Below are 21477 nucleotides of genomic sequence, written 5' to 3'. Positions count from 1 at the left end.
ATATAACGGTACCTCCCTATATTCGGTATTTTGATGATTTTAGCGACGTTATTCACCGGAATTGATTCAAATTTGGTATTTTAAGTTCCAAATGGATACTACACCCTAAGATAGAAAATTATCTGTGCAAGTCTATGTCTTCGTATAGCCCCCATATAACGGTACCTCCCGATATTCGGTATTTTGATGATTTTAGCCACATTATTCACGGGAATTGTTTCAAATCTGGTATTTGAAGTTCCAAATGGATACTACACCCTAAGACAGAAAATTGTCTTTGCAGGTCCACGTCTTCGTATAGCCCCAATATAACAGTACCTCCCTATATTCGGTATTTTGATGATTTTAGCGACATTATTCACTGGAATTGTTTCAAATTTGGTATTTTAAGTTCCAAATGGATTCTACACCCTAAGACTGAAAATTGTCTGTGCAGGTCCACGTCTTCGTATTGCCCCCATATAACGGCACCTCGCTATGTTCGGTATTTTGATGATTTTAGCGACATTATTAACCGGAATTGTTTAAAATTTGATATTTGAAGTTCGTTATGGGAACTACAGTCTATGACAGAAAATTGTCGGTGCGGGTCCAGTTTCGAATTTGAATATGGTAATGGCTTATGACAAACAATGCATATGTATGTCCACGTCGTATAGACCCCAACATAACGGCTATATTCGGTATTTTTAAAATTTTAACAGAATTTTTTAAGGATTTTATTTTTTGAAAATTTCCAAATTCGTTGTAAATGGTGGAGGGTATTAAAAGTTCGGCCCGGCCGAACTTACTGCTTTTTAACTTGTTTTAAGTTAAAAATGTTTTCTTTAACAAAAACAGGAATAATAACTTAACAGGCTATTAAAAACTGAGTTACATTTTAACATTAATTTTTTCATTTTAATTGTTTTACAATAGTATGGTTGAAGTTGTTTTAATGCTTTGTTGAAACAAATAAAAACAGGCAAAATAACAGATTATTACGTGAATATATTGTGGTAGATGTAAAAAAAACCAAAAGAAATTTTGATGAAAATCAAACAGTAGGAAAATAAAAATAAACATTGTCTTAGGACATGCTTATAACAAGTGAGGTTTATTATTATGTTTTTATAATGGAATGACAAAATTTTTAAAATGCGTAGTATGCAAAGATTTCTTAAAATGAAAACAGTTATAGTCAATTAAGTTGTGTGAAACATGGCGATGTGTAAATAGTAAAGACTAGACAAAATGCACTGCTGCTCACAACAGAGCCATTTTAACATAAAACAAGTAAAAAAGCAGTAAGTTCGGCCGGTCCGAGCTTTTAATACCCTCCACCATTTGGAAATAAAATTATTTATATGGGGGCTATATGGAGACATGGTGCTGGATAAGTCATTTTCTGTTATAGGCTCTAGTAACGATTCAGAACTTCAAATACGAAATTCAAAACGATTCCGGTAAATAATGTCGCGAAAATCCTGGAAATGCCGAATATCTCAGGGTAGCGTTCTTTGGGTGCTATACTAATACGTAGACCTATATAGACAAATCTCTTCCAGATGTAGAGTGCTCAGAGAGAACTTCTTGTGTGGATTTTCATTAAAAAATGTGGCTAAAATCATCAAAATACCCAATATCGGGGACACCTTTGTTTGGGGGATATACCATATCCTGGACCTATATAGACAATTCTCTTTCAGGGTATAAAGTACTTCGTTTAAAAATGTGGCGAAAATCACCAATATAACAATATTGTGGACCTATATCAGACCTGCTCAAAACCCTGTTCTAGAACATGAACCGAAAAAAACAGAAAATTTAAGAGAAAATTAAAATTCAGTTTTTCTTTATATTTTACGATTCCATTTAATTTTTTTCAAAGATGAATGTTTTTCAAAATAATTTATAAAGCAAATGGATAAAAAATATTTGTATAAATAATGACTTAACATTGTTTTGTTCTTGATTTAAATAAGCAAAGAGAATTTTTACTCGAAAGAGATATTTTTTCTTGAACAGTGCTGACCTGTAAAGACAATTCTTTTTCAGGGGCTAGAATTTCAGACAATGTCATTGAAAAATGTGACTAAAATAATATAAATACCGAATGAATACCTGCCTACTGGTAAACTATGCATGTAAGCAAAATTTTAGCATTCTACCTCAATTCGTTCGAAAGATAGTGTGATTAGAAAATACAGACAGACGGACATCGCTAGATCGTCTTAGAATTTTACGCTGATACAGAATATATATACTTTGTAGGGTCTATTATGAATATTTCGAGAAGTTACAAACGGAATGACAAAGCTAATATAACTCCATAATATGGTGGAGGGTATAAAGACACAAAACAGAACAATATTTTGAATAGTTTTTAGAAAACCACGCCTTTCTACAAAAAAGTGAGGTAAAGCCCAACTTTTCATATTTCTAAAGAGATTTAACAATTGCTTTTAAGTGACAAATGATGGCTTTGAAGTGAGGTTATGATCAATAATCTGCGTTCTATATCAGCAAAAAACTCTACATATTACATATGATATTAGAGTCATATGTTATATTGTTTATTTCTAAAAAAAGTGAGGTTAAGACCAACTTTTCATATTTCTAAAGAGATTTAAAAATTGGGTTTAAGTGACAAATGATGGCTTTGGAGTACTGTCAAATCTGCCACAAAAAGAAAATAACCAAAGCTTCTTTAATAGGGTTTGAATATAATTTTTAAAAAGTGAGATTATGATGAAATCTGCGTTCTATAACAGCAAAAACCATTGCATATTACAAATCATGTTAGTTACATGTTATATTGTTAATTTTTATAGCATACTTTCAGGCGCTCACGAAGAATTATGACAGAGCACACACAAAAATGTCGTTTTCTTTTATTAAAGAAAATACCATGGTAGTTAGCTTCTGATAGGCTGAAATATTAAGCTTGACATTTTTATACCCGCTACCATACATAGTATGGAAGATATATTAATTTCGTCATTCCGTTTGTAAATCATCGAAATAATAATTTTAGACCCAACAAAGTATATATATTGTTGATCAGAGTAAAATTTTGAGACGATTCTGAGTCCGTCGGTTGTAATCACGCTACAGTCAAAACGAATTAAGATAGGAAGCTAAAACTTTGCACAGATCTGTCTTTTATCTGCATGCAGGTCAAGTTCGAAGATGGGCTATATTATTCCACGATATCGTATAGCCCCCATATATCGGCACCTTCCGCTATTCGATATTTTTACGATTTTAACAGAATTTTATAATGGATTTTATTTTTTTATTTTTTTGAGAAAATTTCCTAACTCGTACCAAATGGTGGAGGGTGCTCAAAGTTCGGCTCGACCGAACCTACTGCCTTTTTACTTGTAGAATGAAATATTTTTCTTAGTTATTAATTTTACCTTAAAAAAGTGCGGGAACACAACAAATTTGAATCCCTGTCGCCTTCATTAACTGGAAGGGAGTTACAATCACGTTGAAACTTTCCTTTTCATTCCTTGTATCCTAAAAGTATGGATATATGAAATGTCTTATTTTTGGACAACAACTTTAATTGAAGAGAAGAGATCTAATCACACTATATTTCTGCAAGTTTTGCATTCAGTCATTAAGTGCATCTATCAATAGGAAGTTTCGCCATTGTTGACTCAGCAACATTTTTTCTTAGAACCAAAATAAGGACACTGACTTCCAAATGGGAATGTGATGACATGAATTTGAATTAATGAAAATTATGTAAATTTTAATATCAAACTTTGTTGCTGCGACAAATAAAATATTTCGTTTTCTACCACGGGCGTAGTTAAAAAATAATGGCATGTTTCTCTAAGGCAATTGAAAGGCTTCGTTCGCCTCATATTCGAAAGAAATCCAGTTTGGGTAACAGTTACTTCACTTTTTTGCCTTCTATTCGAATTGTAACTACAATCGATAACTCGAAGGTAAGCGTACGCGTTTTGGAAAAAAATTAAAAAAATTGCAAAATCGCATACTATATGAAAGATTTAGAGAAAAACAACCTTGATTTCACATAAGAGGCTTGTAATGTACACAGATTTAAAAACATTTTAGAAATAATTGAAAAAAAAATTATAGAATTCACAATGGAATTCTAATTCCCCCAAAATTCCCGTTTGAAATACCAAATCGTTGAAGACAATCTGCAAAATACCAAAAATTTCTCGTATTCAGCTCTTATCCCTCTTTAACTAATATCAATATCTGATCTTTAAAAATATAAATATTTTTGATCTTGAATTCTTGGCTTTTTTTCTTGTAAACATATTCTCAAATTTTCCTGTTTTTAAAAAATGTTTTTTTCGACAGCATAACATTACGGAAGTAATCTAATTTTGAAAACGAATTATTAAACCTCATTTGTTATAAACATGCAAGGATCTGCTTCTGTATGACGATACGACAAAAAAAAAAACAAACATTCCAAATGAATTTTACAAATATTTTTTGTTCTAAATTCAACAATTTTGAAAACGTATTCGGAATGGTGATTTCGTAAGCATTAAACTTCGTAGCGTCATACAGAAACAGGCCCTTAAAGATGGTATTTGAAAAAACTAAAATTTTTGTTGAATGTCTAACGTTTGTTTTGCATTTTTTAATAAACAACTTATTTCTTCTTCTTTTTTCATTTTGTAGGTTTGGTATACGGTGTTTTTGTTGTTGAAATAATATATGTAAATAATTCACTTTGAGTTTTGTTTCTTCTTTTTTAATATTGAAAAAAAAAATATTTTTGTAATTTTTGTTTTATCTTTTTATTTATTATTAATTAATAACTTAAAGCGATTTATAAATTGTTTTCTTTTATTTTTCATTTAAATGTAAATTTATTTTATATCATAAAATTTATGATTCTCTTATTCCCATACAATTTTGCTATAATTTTTTTGTTTTTATCGGTTTTATGTTTTTGTCATTAATAAATACATAACAGATTTGTTTTAGTATATAATATGTATATATATAAATTGTTTTATTTTATTTTATTTTATTTATATTTCCATTTGTTTTGCCTATTTAGTTGTTTTTTTCCGTTGGATATGATTATTATACAGGGTATGACAAAATGTGGGATATGAAACAAAAATGTATCAAGAAGTGGCTGGTTTTGAATTATGCCTCAAAAGGAATAACAACATTTTTGAAAAATTCCTGAAACGTATTTAATATTTAGGGTTGAGCTCTGGGGCGAATTATAGCTTCCCAACTCTATGATGTTCCAAATATAAGATATGTTTCATAAATTTAAAATGAAGGAGGGTGAACTACTTTCCCAAAGAAAAAATTGAATTCTAATAAACAATTTTTTATTACAATAATAATATCGAAATCCCTAAAATTTGGAAATAAAATGACAGCACATTTGATCTTCAATAGAAAATGAAACTATCTTTATTTCGTAGACAATATTCCAAGACCAAATGAATACCGAAATGCTTTCCATAAAAAGGCCAAAGAATTTCTATAGGAACACCAAATGTTTTTCTAAGAAAAAGGGTGTCTACAAAGAAGCCCACTGGCTCTTCATTAGGAATACCAAATTACCGACCATTAGAGGAGATCAAATTATTTTTCTACTTGACAAAGAGAATTCAGAGCAATTCAACATTTAATTTTAAAAAATTTCTTGAGCCTCCACATTTCGATGTCATTACACACCTTTTGTGATACCCTGTACACAATCATATACACACGTTAAAACAAAAACAAAGAAGAGTGAAAAACAAGTTTGGGGGATAATATAAAACGGGTTGGAGGGGGGAACATGTTCGTTTCGTTTTACCATTTTAGTATTGGTTTTGTTTTTATCATTGTTGTAAGGTTTTGACATTAGGAAAAAGGAGGTGTTTTGTTGTTGTTGTTAGTGCCTTACACATAATTATAAATATTATAAGATTTTGTTTTCATCTTTTGTTTTATTGTTTAAGAGTTACTTTAAACTTAAATAAAAAAATTGATTTTATCATAGAAAATGTTTATTTTTTTATAATTAAATTGTGTGTTTTTTTTTTGTTTTCATCTTTAAGTTAATTTTATTTGTTTATTTTTTTTTAAAGAAAACAAAGACACGCATCATTAAAAAAAAAAAACTTAATAAAAATAAAACAAAAACGTAATAATAATGCTACTATACACAGAGGAAAAGAAAACAAATATATAATTAATTAATTAATATTTAAAAAAAAACATAATTAAATTACAAAAACATGTTTTCAACTTTGCTAATAAGTTTAGGTTTTTTTTTTTTTGTTTGTGTGTTAATTTATTTTTAATTATTTTGTTTTTATTTTCAATATTTTTTCATATAAATAACATGCAGCCATTTTCCCTATATTTTCATCAGGTTTCGTTTAAGAATCCAACGGCATGGCTGGCTGGCTGGCGGCTTGGCTTCTGCTTCTTCTACTTCTTTTCTTATATATCCGGATTTTTTGCTTTGCACTTATGCTAGGTTTTTAGGGTTCTAGTTTCTTCTTCTTTTTTTTATAATTTTCGTATTTCATTATTTTAAACATAAAAAAAATTATTTTCAATTTTTTTTTCATTTTGTTTCTTATAAAAATGCATTTTAATTAATATTTCTTTTTTCACTTTTATTTCAAGTTGTTCTTAAATTCAAAACATACTATCATATCATCATCCTCATCGTTATTTTTGTGTTTTACTTTTTATTTCATTTCGTTTTTCATTTTTTTTTTTTTCACTTAATTAAATTTAAATAAATGCTTACGCTGTGTATGTATGTGTGTGTGTATTTTTCATGTTTGCAGTTGTTTTTTGTTATATACTTAGGTAGGTATATGTACTATGCATGTATGTATATATGTATGTATATATATTTTTTTAGTAAAAAAAGAACAGACTATTGCACCTAAATGTTACGTAGAACGTGTGTATGTGTGTGTATTTGTAATTTCATCAGTTTTCATAATATGCTGCTGCAGTGTTGGTTGGTTGGTTTTGTTGGGTTTCTGGAACAAAAAAATATCTCGTTTTTCTTTTGAACAACCAGGAAATATTATAGTTGGGAGCATGAATGGATGGATGGATAGTTGATTGGTTGTGTTTTTGTTGTTGTTGTTGTTGTATATATAGAGGAAATGGCATTGTTTCCCATTTCGACATTTAGGTTTTCAATTTGTTGTTGTTGTGGTTTTTTATTTTCATTTTGCTGGTATGAAGATGCTCGTGTGTTGACACTTTAAATTAAAAACGTATTTTAGGGTCACCTTGTAGTGCTGCTACCGAAGAAGTCTTCTGTAAATGAAAAAAGTGAGAGAAAATGTAAATAAAAAATAGTTAAATAAAAAAAAAAATAAGGACCTCTCATAAGTGATCAGAATGGGTGCAATTGCGTAGGAATCTTTAAAGAAAACCAGATTTTATTGAAATGGAAGACCTACAGGACATCATCCTGTTTCTCTAAATGAAGACCATTTACGTTCGTTGAAAACATTTAGGGGTTCTCATAGAAAACATCAGGTCAGGTCTTTATATGAAGGACCAAGTCTCCTACATCAAAATATTCAGGTCTTATTATTTAAGTTGGAAAGTAAAACTAAGTACTCTTAAATTTGGGAAAAAGAAGAAGGCCATTGGGCCACTTTGATGAATCCCAGACCATGATTTTTTTCACATTCTAGACGAGGAGGTATTCTCATTTATGACAAGGATTTCTTCTCATAGAACAAGAGGTTTTCTCAATACACAATTTGGACGTCTTACAGAAGACCAGGTGGTTTTTTACTTAAGAACAAGCCCGGAAAACTAGGTCTATTTGATTAAAAGAAAAATAGTCCTCGACGAATCCCTGATCATCATGTCTTTACATCCAGGACGGAGATTTCTCAATGAAGACTAGGATTTAAAACAGGAGGTCTCCTCATTAAACAAAGAGAAATTATCACCAGATGGTCTTTTACGGAAGACCAGGAGGACCGAAGGCATTCTTATAGAACATATTTTTAAAAACTATCAGGAGATCATCTTATAAAGGACCAGGAGGGCTTTAAAAAAAATGGAAGTTATTTTGAAGAAGTCTCACTGATGACCTGAAAATTCATTCCAGAGACACCTCTTATAAAAAACCAGGAGGTCTCATAGAGAGCCAGGAGGTCTATGAGGTTATTCAGTAAATTCATACAGAATTGAGAGTAGAAGATATTTTTAAAAATTATAAGAGGTTAGTTAACCAGATTGACTTTTCTTAATGGGACCAGGAGGACTTTTCATAGAAATTCAGAAGATATTTTCAAGAAAGACTAGAAGGAATTATAATAAAGGAACCGGGGGTTTTCTCACAGAAGATAAGGATATCTTCACAGCGGAGATCACTCTGTCTTCTAAGACCATGATGTATTCTTGTAGAAATTCCGTAGAAGAAAATAAGGTATTCTAATAGGAAATGTGGAAGGCTGCTCAAAGAAGACCAAAAGAAAACAGGACACTTTTAATAGAAAACCAGGAGTGATGTCATAAAAGACTATGACATTTTCATTAAAAGATCCCCTTTTGAAGATCAGTAATTATTTTCATAGAAAACCGAAAAGCTCTTCTTATAGAAGACCAATAGGACTGATGTTTCTTAATGAATACGATTTGTACTTCTCATAGAAAAATCGGATATCATATCATAAAAGACCAGAATGTTATGTAATAGAAGTTCAAGAGGTATTCTTATTGAAGATTCTATTTTTTTTCATAAAATCCCCGGGAGTATTGTCACAGAATACCTGTAAACGATAGACAATAGAAAAACAACAGCACTTGCCTAGCGTATGGTACAGGTCCACATGACTCGTGAAGTTGAAGCTCATCTAAACCTACTCACCTAACTCCCTCGTCGCAATGGGCCCAGTCAATACAGGTCGCATCCTTTTTGAACTTAGAGCTAGAAGCAGAGCCAGATTATAGAAGATATCGGAACAAACATAGCAGTACGAGCTGCTGCAACAACAGAATGCAAGGAGTGTTTAAAGAACAGAACAAACCCAGAATTGTTCTAATAAAAGAGGATAATTCTTCTAATAGAAGAAAAATAGATGAATCATGAAGACCAGACAAGCATCTCATCTCAGGGTTTGGATAGAAGATGTTTCTACTGGAAGCAAAAATAACTTCTCTCATGGAAGATATATAGGGCTCTTCAACAAGAGATCTCAAGCTCCTTAAAAACAAAAAACTCAATAAGGTCTTCTATTAAAACAACTAAGGCCTTACTTAAGAATACAAAAGGAAACCGCTTTTAACGGGAGGATTTTGGATCATTCTCCAAAAAAATTTCTTCTAGAAGGCCAGACAGGCTAATATAAGAGGAAAATTATTATTTTCTATAGAGAACCTTTAAGGAATCTTAAGAAAACCTTTAGAAGGTAGGTAGTGCTTCATTTGGATGATATAACGCACTCTTCAAGAACATACCTGCTGCTTCGTAAATAGAAATAGAGTTAAGGCTTAATTAAGAATACAAATGGAAACACCTTTCCATCGAAGGATTTCCAACCATCTTCTCAAATCTTGGTATAGATGACCAGTGTGCGCAGTATATAATATCAGAAGGGGATCTATTAAGATCATTGCATAACTTCTTCTTGATGGCCGAAAAAGCCGATTAAAGATCATTATAATCTTAAGAAAACGTTTTGAAGCTGGGTGGGTAGTGCATCATATGAAAAATATTTAGGGGTCTTTAAAGGTAGACAGGGATTTTATCAGACAAGTAAAGGTTTTACATTGTTTTACAAATGGAAACTTATTTTTTGAAGGATTTTAGGTCATCTTCTAAAATGCTTTCGGACTTAATATAGACGGCAAGTGAGCCCATTATATAATGTCACATGAGGCTCCTACTCGATGCTTGTGGAACTTCTTTAGAAAGCCAAAGGCGTTAATTAAAGAAATATCATGGTAATTTTCTATAGAAAACCTCCATGGAACAGTTTTGTTTACAGAACCTTTAGGGATTTTTAAGTTTCTCTAATTCGTGGTTATTTTAGTAGCAGCTCAACGGTTGCATAGAGTTTGAAGAGTTCCTTCTAAAAGGTTCAAGGCGTTAATGAAAGAATATCATTCTAATTTCTATGTAAAACTTAAATGTTGTTACAGTGTGGAATTTGGATGCTATCAGGTTGAACACCCGAACATTGTGGGGACCAATTGATAAATTTATTTGTGTTACTCATATTTCCAATTTCAATATAACTTACGTGTATCAAAACTAAAGCTCATCGTTGGATCCGGTGATGAGTGTAGCATTGATGCAACACCACCACTTGTACTACTGCTGCCTACAACACCGGAACTATTGGTTGAACCATTTCCACTACTTGGTGTCTGGGGCTGTTGCTGCTGCTGTTGTTGTTGGGTCATGGCCATAGGATTTGTATGGTTTGTACCGTGCTGCTGCATCGATCCGGGAACACCAACGCCGCCTTGCGGTGTCTGGGCGCCCAATGGACTTTGAGGTGTGCCAACACGTAAACCACCAGGTATACCGCCACCCGGATTACCACTGTTACCACCACCGCCGGGCACACCATTAACTCCACCAGAATTTGCCGCAGCAGCTGCACGACCACTGACCACAGCGCGCAATTCTTGCTTAACATAATCTGAAGAGGCGGGATTACCAGCTGTAAAAAGAAAGAAGCGAGAAAAATAGATTTAATTAAATAAAAAAACATAAATTTGTGGCTGTTTAAGTTTCTATTAAGCTATGTATTTATATGGATTTGCCTACTTCTTTGGGTTTATTATTTTTATTATTTACACATAGGGGGGAGCAGAAGACCAACACACAACAGTAACGGCAAATATTGTTTTGATTATTTGGATGTGGTTTGGTGGTATGGAGGATGATGAGGTGGTAAATCTTTTTTTTTAATTTTTGGAAATATTATTGGATCACATTTGAGGATTCAATTCTCGTTTAGGTTCTTAAGAATACAGCATTTACAAGTTTTGGAGATTGTTTTAATTGTTCGTATGTATTATTAGATACTTGGGTGCCTTTTTAGGTGATTTGATGTAGGTGTAAGTGTGTTATACATAGAATGGATTATAATACACATAAGGGATTTTTTTTGTGGGGATAACAAACTAATAAATCTATTTAAATTACTTTTTTAAATAATTTTGTACAGGTATGGTATTGGAACCTTTTTTGACTTATCTACAAATTTTCGACACTATTATATTTCCAAATCTTATATCCAATTAATTTAATTTTATGTAGTTCTGCCTTTGGAGAATGAACAGAGATTGTTAAAAAAATGCCAAAACGGCTAAAAATAGAAGGCTAAACTTTGGTTAAGAGACTTGTGGAACTTCTTTAAGACGGCCAAATAGCTCTGTTTGGCCTTTAATGTATTCCCAGAAAATTTAAATATTTCTAAGGAATTTACTCCTAAGACTGAGGGATACAAAAAAAGTATTTTCAAAAAAGGCCACGAAAAAAATTGAATAATTTAACAGTTTTAAAAAATTTCAAATTCACAATGGTCCTAAAAATCAGTTGGGCCATATACAATTATATCCAAAAAATATAATTGGTCTCTGAAACAAAATATTCCCAAAAAAACACTTTGACATTAAAAATACACATGTAAAAGAGCTATGAGTTCGGCCGGGCCGAACTTTGTATATCCTTCACCATTTAGAACGAATTTGGCAATTTTCAAAAAAAAAAAAAAAAATCCGTTAAAATTTCTGTTAAAATCTTAAACATAGCGAATGTAGCCGTTATATTTGGGCCTAAAGGACGGCGTGGACCAGCATAGGCAATATTCAAATGCGAAACTTGAATTCGGTGAATAATGTTTCTAACATAATCAAAATACCGAACATCGGGAGGTGCCGTTATATGGATGCTATACGAAGGCGTGGACCTGCACAGACAGTTTTCTGTCATAGGCTGCAGTATCCATTACGAACTTCAAATACCAAATTTGAAACAATTCCGGTGAATAATGTCACTAAAATCATCAAAATACCGAATATCGGGAGGTGTCGTTATATGGGGGCTATACAAAGGCGTGGACCTGCACGGACAATTTTCTGTGATAGGCTGTAGTATCCATTACGAACTTCAAATATCAAATTTGAAACAATTCCGGTGAATAATGTCGCTAAAATCATCAAAAAGTCGAAAATAGGGAGACACCGTTATATGGGGGCTATACGAAGGCGTGGACCTGCACGAACAATTTTCTGTCATAGGCAGTATCCATTACGAACTTCAAATACCAAATTTGAAACAATTCAGGTGAATAATGTCGCTTAAAGTACCAAAAAACCGAAAATAGAGAGGTATCGTTATATGGGGGCTATACGAAGGCGTGGACCTGCACGGACAATTTTCCGTCATAGGCTGCAGTATCCATTACGAACTTCAAATACCAAATTTGAAACAATTCCGGTGAATAATGTCGCTAAAATCATCAAAAAGTCGAAAATAGGGAGACACCGTTATATGGGGGCTATACGAAGGCGTGGACCTGCACAGACAATTTTCTGCAATAGGCTGCAGAATCCATTACGAACATCAAATACCAAATTTGAAACAATTCCAGTGAAAATTGTCGCTAACATCATCAAAATACTGAATATCGGGAAGTGCCCTTATATGGGGGCTATACGAAGGCATGGACCTGCACGGAAAATTTTCTGTCATAGGCTGCAGTATCCATTACGAACTTCAAATACCAAATTTGAAACATTTCCGGTGAATAATGTCGCTAAAATCATCAAAATACTGAATATCGGGAAGTGACGTTATGTGGGGGCTATACGAAAGCATGGACCTGCACGAAAATTTTCTGTGATAGGCTGCAGTATCCATTACGAACCTTAAATACCAAATTTGAAATAATTCCGGTGAATAAAGTCGCTAAAATCACCAAAATACCAAAAAAGGGAGGCATCATCATATGGGGGCTATACCAAAACGTGGACCTACATGGTCCATTCTCAATACCAAAAGTCCTGCAGACATAAAATACATTTGAGTAAAATTTTATCAACCTATTTCAATATCGTTCGGAAGCTAGAGTGATTTCCGATTCCCACAGACGGACGGACATTCGCTAAATCGACATGGAATTTTATGCAAACCGAATAACAAACTTAATATACCCTCCATATTATGTTGGAGGGTATAAAAATAAGGTTTAGCTGAGCATGTGCGGTTGGCTATTTAAAATAAAATATTCGCTCACAATGAAAAAGTAATCTAAAAAATCTCTGTATGAGTTTTTTCACTCTCTAGAACCTAAGGCACTATCCTGCACATAAAGAAGTCCACTACCAAGTACAGATCCTAAAACGTCTACAACTCTTTGTCGGCATGTCAAATTTATGATTTCCATATATATTTTATCCAATAGTTTTTTTGGGGGATATACATGTATTTTTATATACGGGTGTTGTTGTTTGGTTTTTGGAGGGGGGTGGGTAAGAGCAATAGTAGTGGTAATGGATGATATTTGTTTTTGTTGGTAATTACAAAAAGGTTACACACTGTTTGTACTCCTCTTACCGGTCGTCTGATTGGATCGACCATAGAAGTCATTGGTTGAAGGCGCTGCTGATGACAAGGTAGCATTGGATGATGAGTTCTGTTGGTGTGATATTGTTTGGCTATTGTTGTTGTTGTTGTTATTGTTAGTAGACGATGAATGATGGTTATTAAACATTAAACTGATGCCATTGGTTCCTACTACGACTCCACCTCCTCCACCGACATCTGGTCCATTATCACCACCACCACTACCACCATTGGCCGTTAGGAAACCATTCATATTGGCATGATTGGCTGAGGCCGCCGTTAAACCATTTAATAGATCGACAACAGCTGATCCCATAGCATTATCCGGACCAGTGTTACTATTCGCAATGGAATTCGGATGTGTATGGTGTGTGTTATGATGATGATGTTGATGACGATTTGGCTGCTGGTGTGTATGTTGTTGCTGATGATGCAGGTGGTGATGGTTATGGTGGTGTTGTTGCGATTGCTGCTGCTGTTGTTGTTGTTGATGATGGTGGTGGTGTTGTTGTTGTTGTGATTGGTGACGGTTATTATTATTGCTGTTGCTGTTGTGGCTATGACTGTTGTGGTGATTGCCAAATGATCGCGGCGATCCTAAATTGATTTAGGTTGTTTTATGTTTGTAGTGATTTTGTTTTTATATTTGGGGATTAGTTGTTTGAAAGCATTAATAAGCAATGGGGAAAATATGATATAAGGAAATTCTAACAGATCTTGTAATAAAGAAATGTTTGGCTAATTGCTTTCACAATCATAATTTTGATTCCACTAAGTAAAACGGTTAAATTAAATATGTCTGAGAAGAATGACGATCTGAGTACTTTTTTCGAAATAAATAAAAATCAGGCATTTGAAAAAATAACACTCAAGGAATGGTTGTTGTTTTGTAAACTTGAATTTTCAATCGTCGTACAAAAACAATCCCTAAATATGTAATACATTTCTGGCACGCAACCTGATTTATGAACTTCGATCTTAATTTATGAACTTAGGAAGTAACATATGAAGTATCCAAAATAACACAAATCAAATATGGGTCAAATGTGTCTACATGGCAACACTTTCAGGGCAATGAATTCTGGACTGGTTTTCCAGTTGTTTTTTTTCGATTCGAATTTTCACATAATTGAAACCCCATATCCAATCGTATTCGTATTTCGAATTTATCTAACAACTGATGGAGGAACTCATCTCCCCCCCGAAATCCTAAACTTAAAGGATCACATTGTAAATTATTCTCTCTCTCACTCATCTTACCTGGCAAATGTTGAGTTGCTTGCGGTATGCTACTTTGCCGTTGCATACGTTGCATTTGTTGTTGCTGGTTTTGTTGTTGTTGTTGGAATGCATTGCCAGCTGCAAAAGGTGATTGGGGTGATGGGGAATTTGGTGTCGGCGTAAAACCACTATCGTTTGTCTGAAATGAATTCTGGCGCTGGAGACCAGCGGCAGCAGCTGCAGCATTTGGACCCTGAGGTCCGCCAATAATACCCGGACCCGAAGGACCTTGAGGTCCAGTGCCACTGGGTGAATTTAAGCCTCGTCCTCGTTGTTGTTGTTGATATTGTCTAGCATTGTAAGGACTAACTCCCTATAACAAAAACGAGACATTTTCAAAAAATATTTTCCACACCTCACAAAACGCCACTCAATCTAACCTGTAATTGTGCACTTAACATTGGATTATGCTGTTGTAATGAATGCCCTCTTTGTGGTCCAGCATTAGGTCCACCGCCCCATTGCTGGGGTGAGGAATTGGGTCCCAAGCCCGGTGAGGGTATACCAGCACTACCGGGGGTATTGGGGCCACCTGGCTGGCCAAAATGTGGTTGCCTGGGTGAGAGCTGAGCTGCTGGATTTCCTGCCTGGAAAGCAGCCATTTGTTGTTGCTGCTGTTGTTGTTGCGGTGACAAGCGTTGGCCGGCAGTTTGTGGATATTGGGGACCATAGCCTAAAAGTATGCAATGGCATCCAATAAAAAACGTATATCTTCAATGCTTAAATAACGAAAACCTACCTGGATTAGATTGTGGACTAAAGGGTGCATTGCGTTGACCCGGACTTAACTGTTGCTGCAACATTAATTGTGAGTCGGGTGGCAAATTTGTGCGTGATAATGTGACATTGGGTGCCACGGTATTGAGCAAGGTACTTATATTGTTGAGACCAGGATTGAGACCTATAAAAATGTCAATCATTAATTACGTTTTAATCTTTAGGCTTTCTCTTCGATTACTTACACAGCTGATCACGGGCTGTGGCATTTTCCGGCACACGCATCAACTGGTTTTGTTGTTGCTGCAGTAAACGTTCTTTCTGTTGTTGCGCCAACAAACGATCTTTCTGATGAGCCAGTATCTGTTGCTGCTGTTGACCCATTTGCTGTTGGGTCATGTTACGAAAGTGTGACTGCGACAGTGCCGCCATTACACCGCTCGGCGTTGAGACAGCGTTCATGTGACCAGCACGCCCACTTGCTGGATAATTTGGTGGAGCTTTTTGCATATTCTGATTGGGTCGCATATTTTGTAACGCTTGCATTCGCATTATCTGTTGGGGCGTTAAGTTGCCCGCACCACCGCCCATACCTGGATATGCAGGAGGTTGTAGTTGTGTATGATGCTGTTGCATCTGTTGTTGGTGCTGCTGCGATTGTTGTTGCTGCTGTTGCTGTTGCAACATTTGTTGTGCAGTCATACCCATGGGACCCATACGAAAAGCCGATGTCTCGCTCATTAACGATTTCTGGATTTCGCTAATGGCCAATTGATCGTTGATCTGTTGCGGTGTAAGACCTGTCGGCTGGTCATCAGGCACATAGTCCATAACACTGTCCAGTATTTTGGATAGTTCCTGATCACCATCACCCAAGATACCCGATGTGGAGGAGGAGCTGAGGGAGGATGTGGAAGAGGAGGTACCCGTTGTTGCACTTGAATTTGAGGTAGCTGTTGTTGAAGGAGCTGTTGTGCTAAGAGGTGGGGTGGCAAACGGATGATCTCCCGTTGTAGATGACGATGAGAAGTCCATTTGACTGCCCTGCTGCTGAGGATGAGATTGTGGTAGTCGTTGTAAATTCGAACCTACCGCCGAGGATTCCAGACCCTGTCGCTGCTGCTGCTGTTGTTGATTGAGGTAGACATCGGAAGGCTGTTGTTGTTGCGACGGTTTTTGTTGCTGCGCCAAACCTCTTCCTCGTCCCGGACCACCTGGACCAATCATACTGCCACTATTGGCCATCGTTGTTATGGTTGAAGCCTTTCCGGGCATTAGACCCATGGTTGTGCCACCGCCCATTGATGAGACAATATTGCCCGGGCCCCTGGTGGGCACCTTGTCCGGAATTGTTTTTATAACAGGCGTAATATTCATGGTAATATTCTTTGGCGGATTACTTAGCAGTCGGGCAAGCATTTTATTTCTTTCACACAACTTTGAAGGGCGATCGTCCGATCTTTTGGCCGAAAGACCATCATCGGGGTCGTTAAGGGATCGCTTGCGTGTCATAGCCGGATCACCTTGATGCTTCAAAATTCGACACAATTCTTCGGTGGTTAAATTATTGGGATTTTGATGGGAACCATGCGGCTCATCCTTTATGCGTACCATGTCGCTGGAACGGCCCATAGACGAAATGCCTTTGTTGTTTTCATCGTCTTCGGATTTGAGAAGCTGTTAATGAAGAAACCAATGTCAATGTAAGTAATTTAAGAAAATTTACACTTCCACTTACCGATAGCAACATGGGATTACTGGAATTTGCTTGTTTCTGCATGCCACTCATGCTGAACATGCGCTGCATACCGCCTCCAGGACCAGAACCAGGGCCCATTTTAAACATACCACCTAAGCTCGCCTGCAGACCCTCCTTGTCATCCTCTTGCTTATAGAGCTGAAAATAGATTCGAAAGATATTTTAGAAAAGGACTCACAATTATTCGCATAAACATTTCCCCAAAATTCACATTAATGGATTGATGGCCCGCCTATGCAAATTTCACACCTTTACTTACTTCTTTCTTCCTTACCTTCAACAAATTATCTTTGTCATCTCCATCGCTGCCATGCATTGACGATGAATGCGTTTTATTGGTAAGTAAATGTCTTAAACGTTCCGATTCTGTGGGAGGGTTTTGAGGTTGTTGGCTTTGTTGTTGCTGCTGCTGCTGTTGTTGTTGAGACCCACTCATACCACCAGAATTGCCACCAACAACACCACCCATCATTAGGGGATTGGTACCACCATTGCCACCGTTTGGTAAATTTCCTGGCATACCAGACATGTTGTTATTGCTACCACTATTGTTGTTGTTATTATTATTCATAGGATCCTTATCCATTTTATCACTACTACTATCGAAGGAATGAAAACCAAAATTGCCAAAAGGATTTCCGCCACCACTGCTACCACCGCCGCCACCGACACCCGATTGACTTGCATTCGATTGTGGAGAGGGCAAACTAGCCGCCGAATGAGATGACAATTGATACGGCGTTGAGGGCGATGGACAAATAGCTGGACTATAACCATGACCAGCCGACGGCGGTCTTGGTGTACTGACGGGTGTTGTTACCGAAGCCCGTGAGTTCGGTCTTGAATCATTCCAGGCCTCGAATGAAGAAGATCTTAAGTCAAAATCAAATTCGTTACTATAAAACGATGGCGGTTCGTGGCCGGCCGGAGAGGCGGGAAACGAGTTCACCATTGATGAGTTGTTGGAGACAATGCCCGAGGTAGTAGCTGTTGTGGAAGATGATCTTTGTACAGAACCCAAGCCGCTGGCAATATTGTTTCCTGCACTGCCAACCCCGCTGCCGGTGCCATTAATAACTGCCGATGTCATCAAGGGTCCGCCCACACTTATTGTCTGTGTCGAATGCTGCTGCTGTTGCGGTGGCATACCACCGCCACCACCACCTACTAAACCACCCAAACCTGAGACATTCACCAAAGTCGATGACATCGAATTTGTATTCACCAAGGAATCCATTGATAGGCTGGAAACTAAAGATGATACCAATGAACCGGTTGTAAGTAGTCCTCCACTGTTGCCACTCAGCATACTGGTGCTATTGCTGTTCATATCGTTCTCGGCATTTAGCAGCGTGTGTACCGACATAATAAAATCACTCTCACCCGGCGTATGGTTAAGGAACAATCTCGAATTGGCCTTGACATGAACATAGACATCGGGTGTCCCCAGACAAAGGCGAAATGGTTTCGATATATGATTTGATATGGGCGGGTTAATTGATACCACACTGCTGCCTGGCGATTGTGAGGCATTGATCGCATTTACCCCGGCCGCTGAATTTTGGACATCACAGAGATGTGTCTTTAAAGCTGATAAATCCTGAGGATGACACAGATCCTGCAGCAAACGTCCCACCCATTGGGTTAAATGCTTTTTGTAGGGTTCACGCAAGCTTGTGGCATCGAGGGTAATAATTTTGCCATGTATGTCTAGTTTGAAGGTAACCTGTTCAATGGTTGGATGCTGGACATGTTGTTGTATGTTCATTTCCAAAGGCGATTCGTCCTCAGGTCGGGTAATTAAACATAAAACAGAAGAGGCAGAATCAGCATCGTCTGGAATGGAAGAAGAAAGTTATGAATAAAGAAATATGGAGTACAATGATTTATTGAACTCACCTTTAACGGGCGCTGCTATTAAAACAACTTCTTCGAATTTCGATTTTTGGTCCATAGAATTACTATCTGTGTTATTTGTGGTCGTTGTGGTTGTTGATGACGATGATGAAGACGACGAAGAACCTGAGGTTTGGGTTGCCGAACGTGTATCTTTGACTAACATTCGGACTTTTGTCGAAATGCTACGTTTCGATTTGCCTCCAACAATGCCACCTACACCTCCACCGCCACCACCATTGTGATCATCAACATCACCTAGACCCCAACCTGAGTTTAGATCGTGTTTGCCACTGCCGGCACTGTTGGGACCATTACCGCCAATACCAACACCTCCGCCCAGACCTCCTACTCCTCCCGAAAGGGTCGATGACATATTATTTATAATGGGATCCAATTTGGCATAATCGCCCGCATGCAGGTACTCATACAAGGGTCTACGATATAATTCTTGTTTTTCATAACCAATTAATTCTTTGATATTTTGTGTACAGGACTCGATAATGCCTTCGGCATTAACCTGCAGCAAAACCCAGCCGACCGAAGAGATGTAATGTTCTAAAGCTTCAAAATAGGCCGATATTTCTGGCACTTGTCCATTTAGCAGTGATGGTTCGGGCAGTGGCGGTTCGGTTGATGAGACTTCACCCTGTTGTACCGGATGTATGGAACAATTGTCGGTGGCACAACGACTGCAACGTGTTGAGGTTGTTTGGTTGTTGTTGTTATTATTACTACTGCTGTTGTTGTTGTTCGTACTAGTTGCATTGGTTGGATTCGTAGAAGACAACGTCGACGATGTTGTTGCTGTTGTGGCTGATGTTGTGTTAGCTGGTGTTGAGGAGGATATATCACGACTTTGGCCTTTGTCACAAATATCACGATACTGAAATGAGAGGAAGGGGGAAAGAAATAAATATTTAATTTTGTAAAAGGTATTCTACGAGGATCTGGATTTAAATAGTCCAAAAAAAGGGATCAATCACAAAAAAGTTGTCTATGTTTCGCCCAAGGTCTAGGCTTTTAAACTTTTCATACCAAATTTTTTTACGTCCATGGATCGCCTAAATAGGAAAACTATGAATTTTTTGAGTTTGGAGATATCGATCACAATTTACAACAAAATCAGATGTAATTTGACATTTCAGGTTGTCTTTAGGAATATTTCACACTTCACATAAGATCTCTATCTCTTCCATATTTTCTCACCAAATCAGCTGTAACTTTACATTTCGGGCTCTCAGCGGTATTTTCAATGAAGGTCCACTTTTTTGCATAACCCATACATACCGATACCTTTTAGGTTTCCGATATTTTGAATGTCTGTAATTTGACATTTTTGGTTTCCAGTGGGTACACTAAAGCCTCGCAGAAGATATCAATGGAAGTCTGCTTTTTTGTATAGCCCTTATATTAGGGTGCTTCCTAATTTTTGGATTTTACAGGCCTCGACCCTATTTTGTTTTTTTTTTTTTTTTTTCATTCAAATCATTTGCAAATTTGATATTCCGGCTTCCTTGTGGTTAGATTAACTCCTCTCACAAATATTCAACACAGGCATAGCCACCATATTATGGAGCTTCTAAATATTGGGGGACTTCACGGATCTGTCAAGTTTCCACACGGGGGATGGTATAAAATGTTAGCTAACTTATTTTTAATTTAGTTTTTTTCACTTTACCTTGGCATTCGCCAAAATGGAAACCGATTGACTATGCAGTAGCAGGTTAGTACTACACCACCAGCAGAGCCCACTTTAACCCCGCAAAAGCAAAGAAAGAAGCGAAAGAAAAAATCTTTGATTCTTTACCTTTTCAATTGGCGATCGACGATTAAAACGTCATTTCTTTTGTTTTTATTTTAGCCACTCATCCTATTTCTTCTTCCTATTTGTTGTGACGCCGCCGTCAAATGCCTAACAAAACACAACAAAATACTATGGTTATTTTATTTTACACTTGCCGTGGTGGATGCCAACTCTGATAAATTTGTTTTTGTTGTCGTCGTCGTCTTCGTCGTCGCCTGTTGTTACTTTTTAAGCTCTGCTTTACAAAACTGTCAGTTATTAGTATTGTTTTTGTTATTGGTGTTGCTTGTATGTTGCTTCTTCCCTGTTTATTTTTTCTTTATTTTGAGAATTTCATAATAAAACAAAAGTGGTGTCAAAATGATTTCACAATTTATTAAGAAACACCGGAGTTAAAGAGCATTATTAAATGTGAAGAACAATGAGAGAGAGAGAGAAGCAACGGCGAAAAAA

The 21477-nt window shown here is 36.3% G+C and overlaps 1 protein-coding gene across 3 annotated transcripts in view; it reads right to left on the bottom strand.

Annotated features, from left to right (window-relative positions):
* Positions 1-6791: 6791 nt before the first annotated feature.
* LOC101893598 (homeotic protein female sterile) overlaps positions 6792-21477 on the bottom strand; it is a 284910-nt gene continuing 270224 nt past the window's right edge. For 2 of the 3 annotated variants that reach the window (XM_059129917.1, XM_059129918.1), the window contains 10 exons: positions 19221-20103; positions 17581-19157; positions 17301-17459; positions 15808-17239; positions 15585-15746; positions 15226-15518; positions 14825-15158; positions 13556-14161; positions 10227-10652; positions 6792-7278 (listed from right to left, as the gene is read on the bottom strand). In XM_059129917.1, the coding sequence (XP_058985900.1) occupies positions 7247-7278; positions 10227-10652; positions 13556-14161; positions 14825-15158; positions 15226-15518; positions 15585-15746; positions 15808-17239; positions 17301-17459; positions 17581-19157; positions 19221-20103 (5904 nt within the window). In that variant the 3' untranslated portion in view covers positions 6792-7246. The remainder of the gene's footprint in view (positions 7279-10226; positions 10653-13555; positions 14162-14824; positions 15159-15225; positions 15519-15584; positions 15747-15807; positions 17240-17300; positions 17460-17580; positions 19158-19220; positions 20104-21477) is intronic. The other variant, XM_059129919.1, reaches the window with a different exon arrangement.

The sequence above is a fragment of the Musca domestica genome, unplaced genomic scaffold (assembly GCF_030504385.1).
Source record: "Musca domestica strain aabys unplaced genomic scaffold, Musca_domestica.polishedcontigs.V.1.1 7, whole genome shotgun sequence".
Lineage (NCBI taxonomy): Eukaryota > Metazoa > Arthropoda > Insecta > Diptera > Muscidae > Musca > Musca domestica.
The sequence above is the reverse complement of the archived record's forward strand: the minus strand, read 5'-3'. Positions and strand labels throughout refer to the sequence as shown.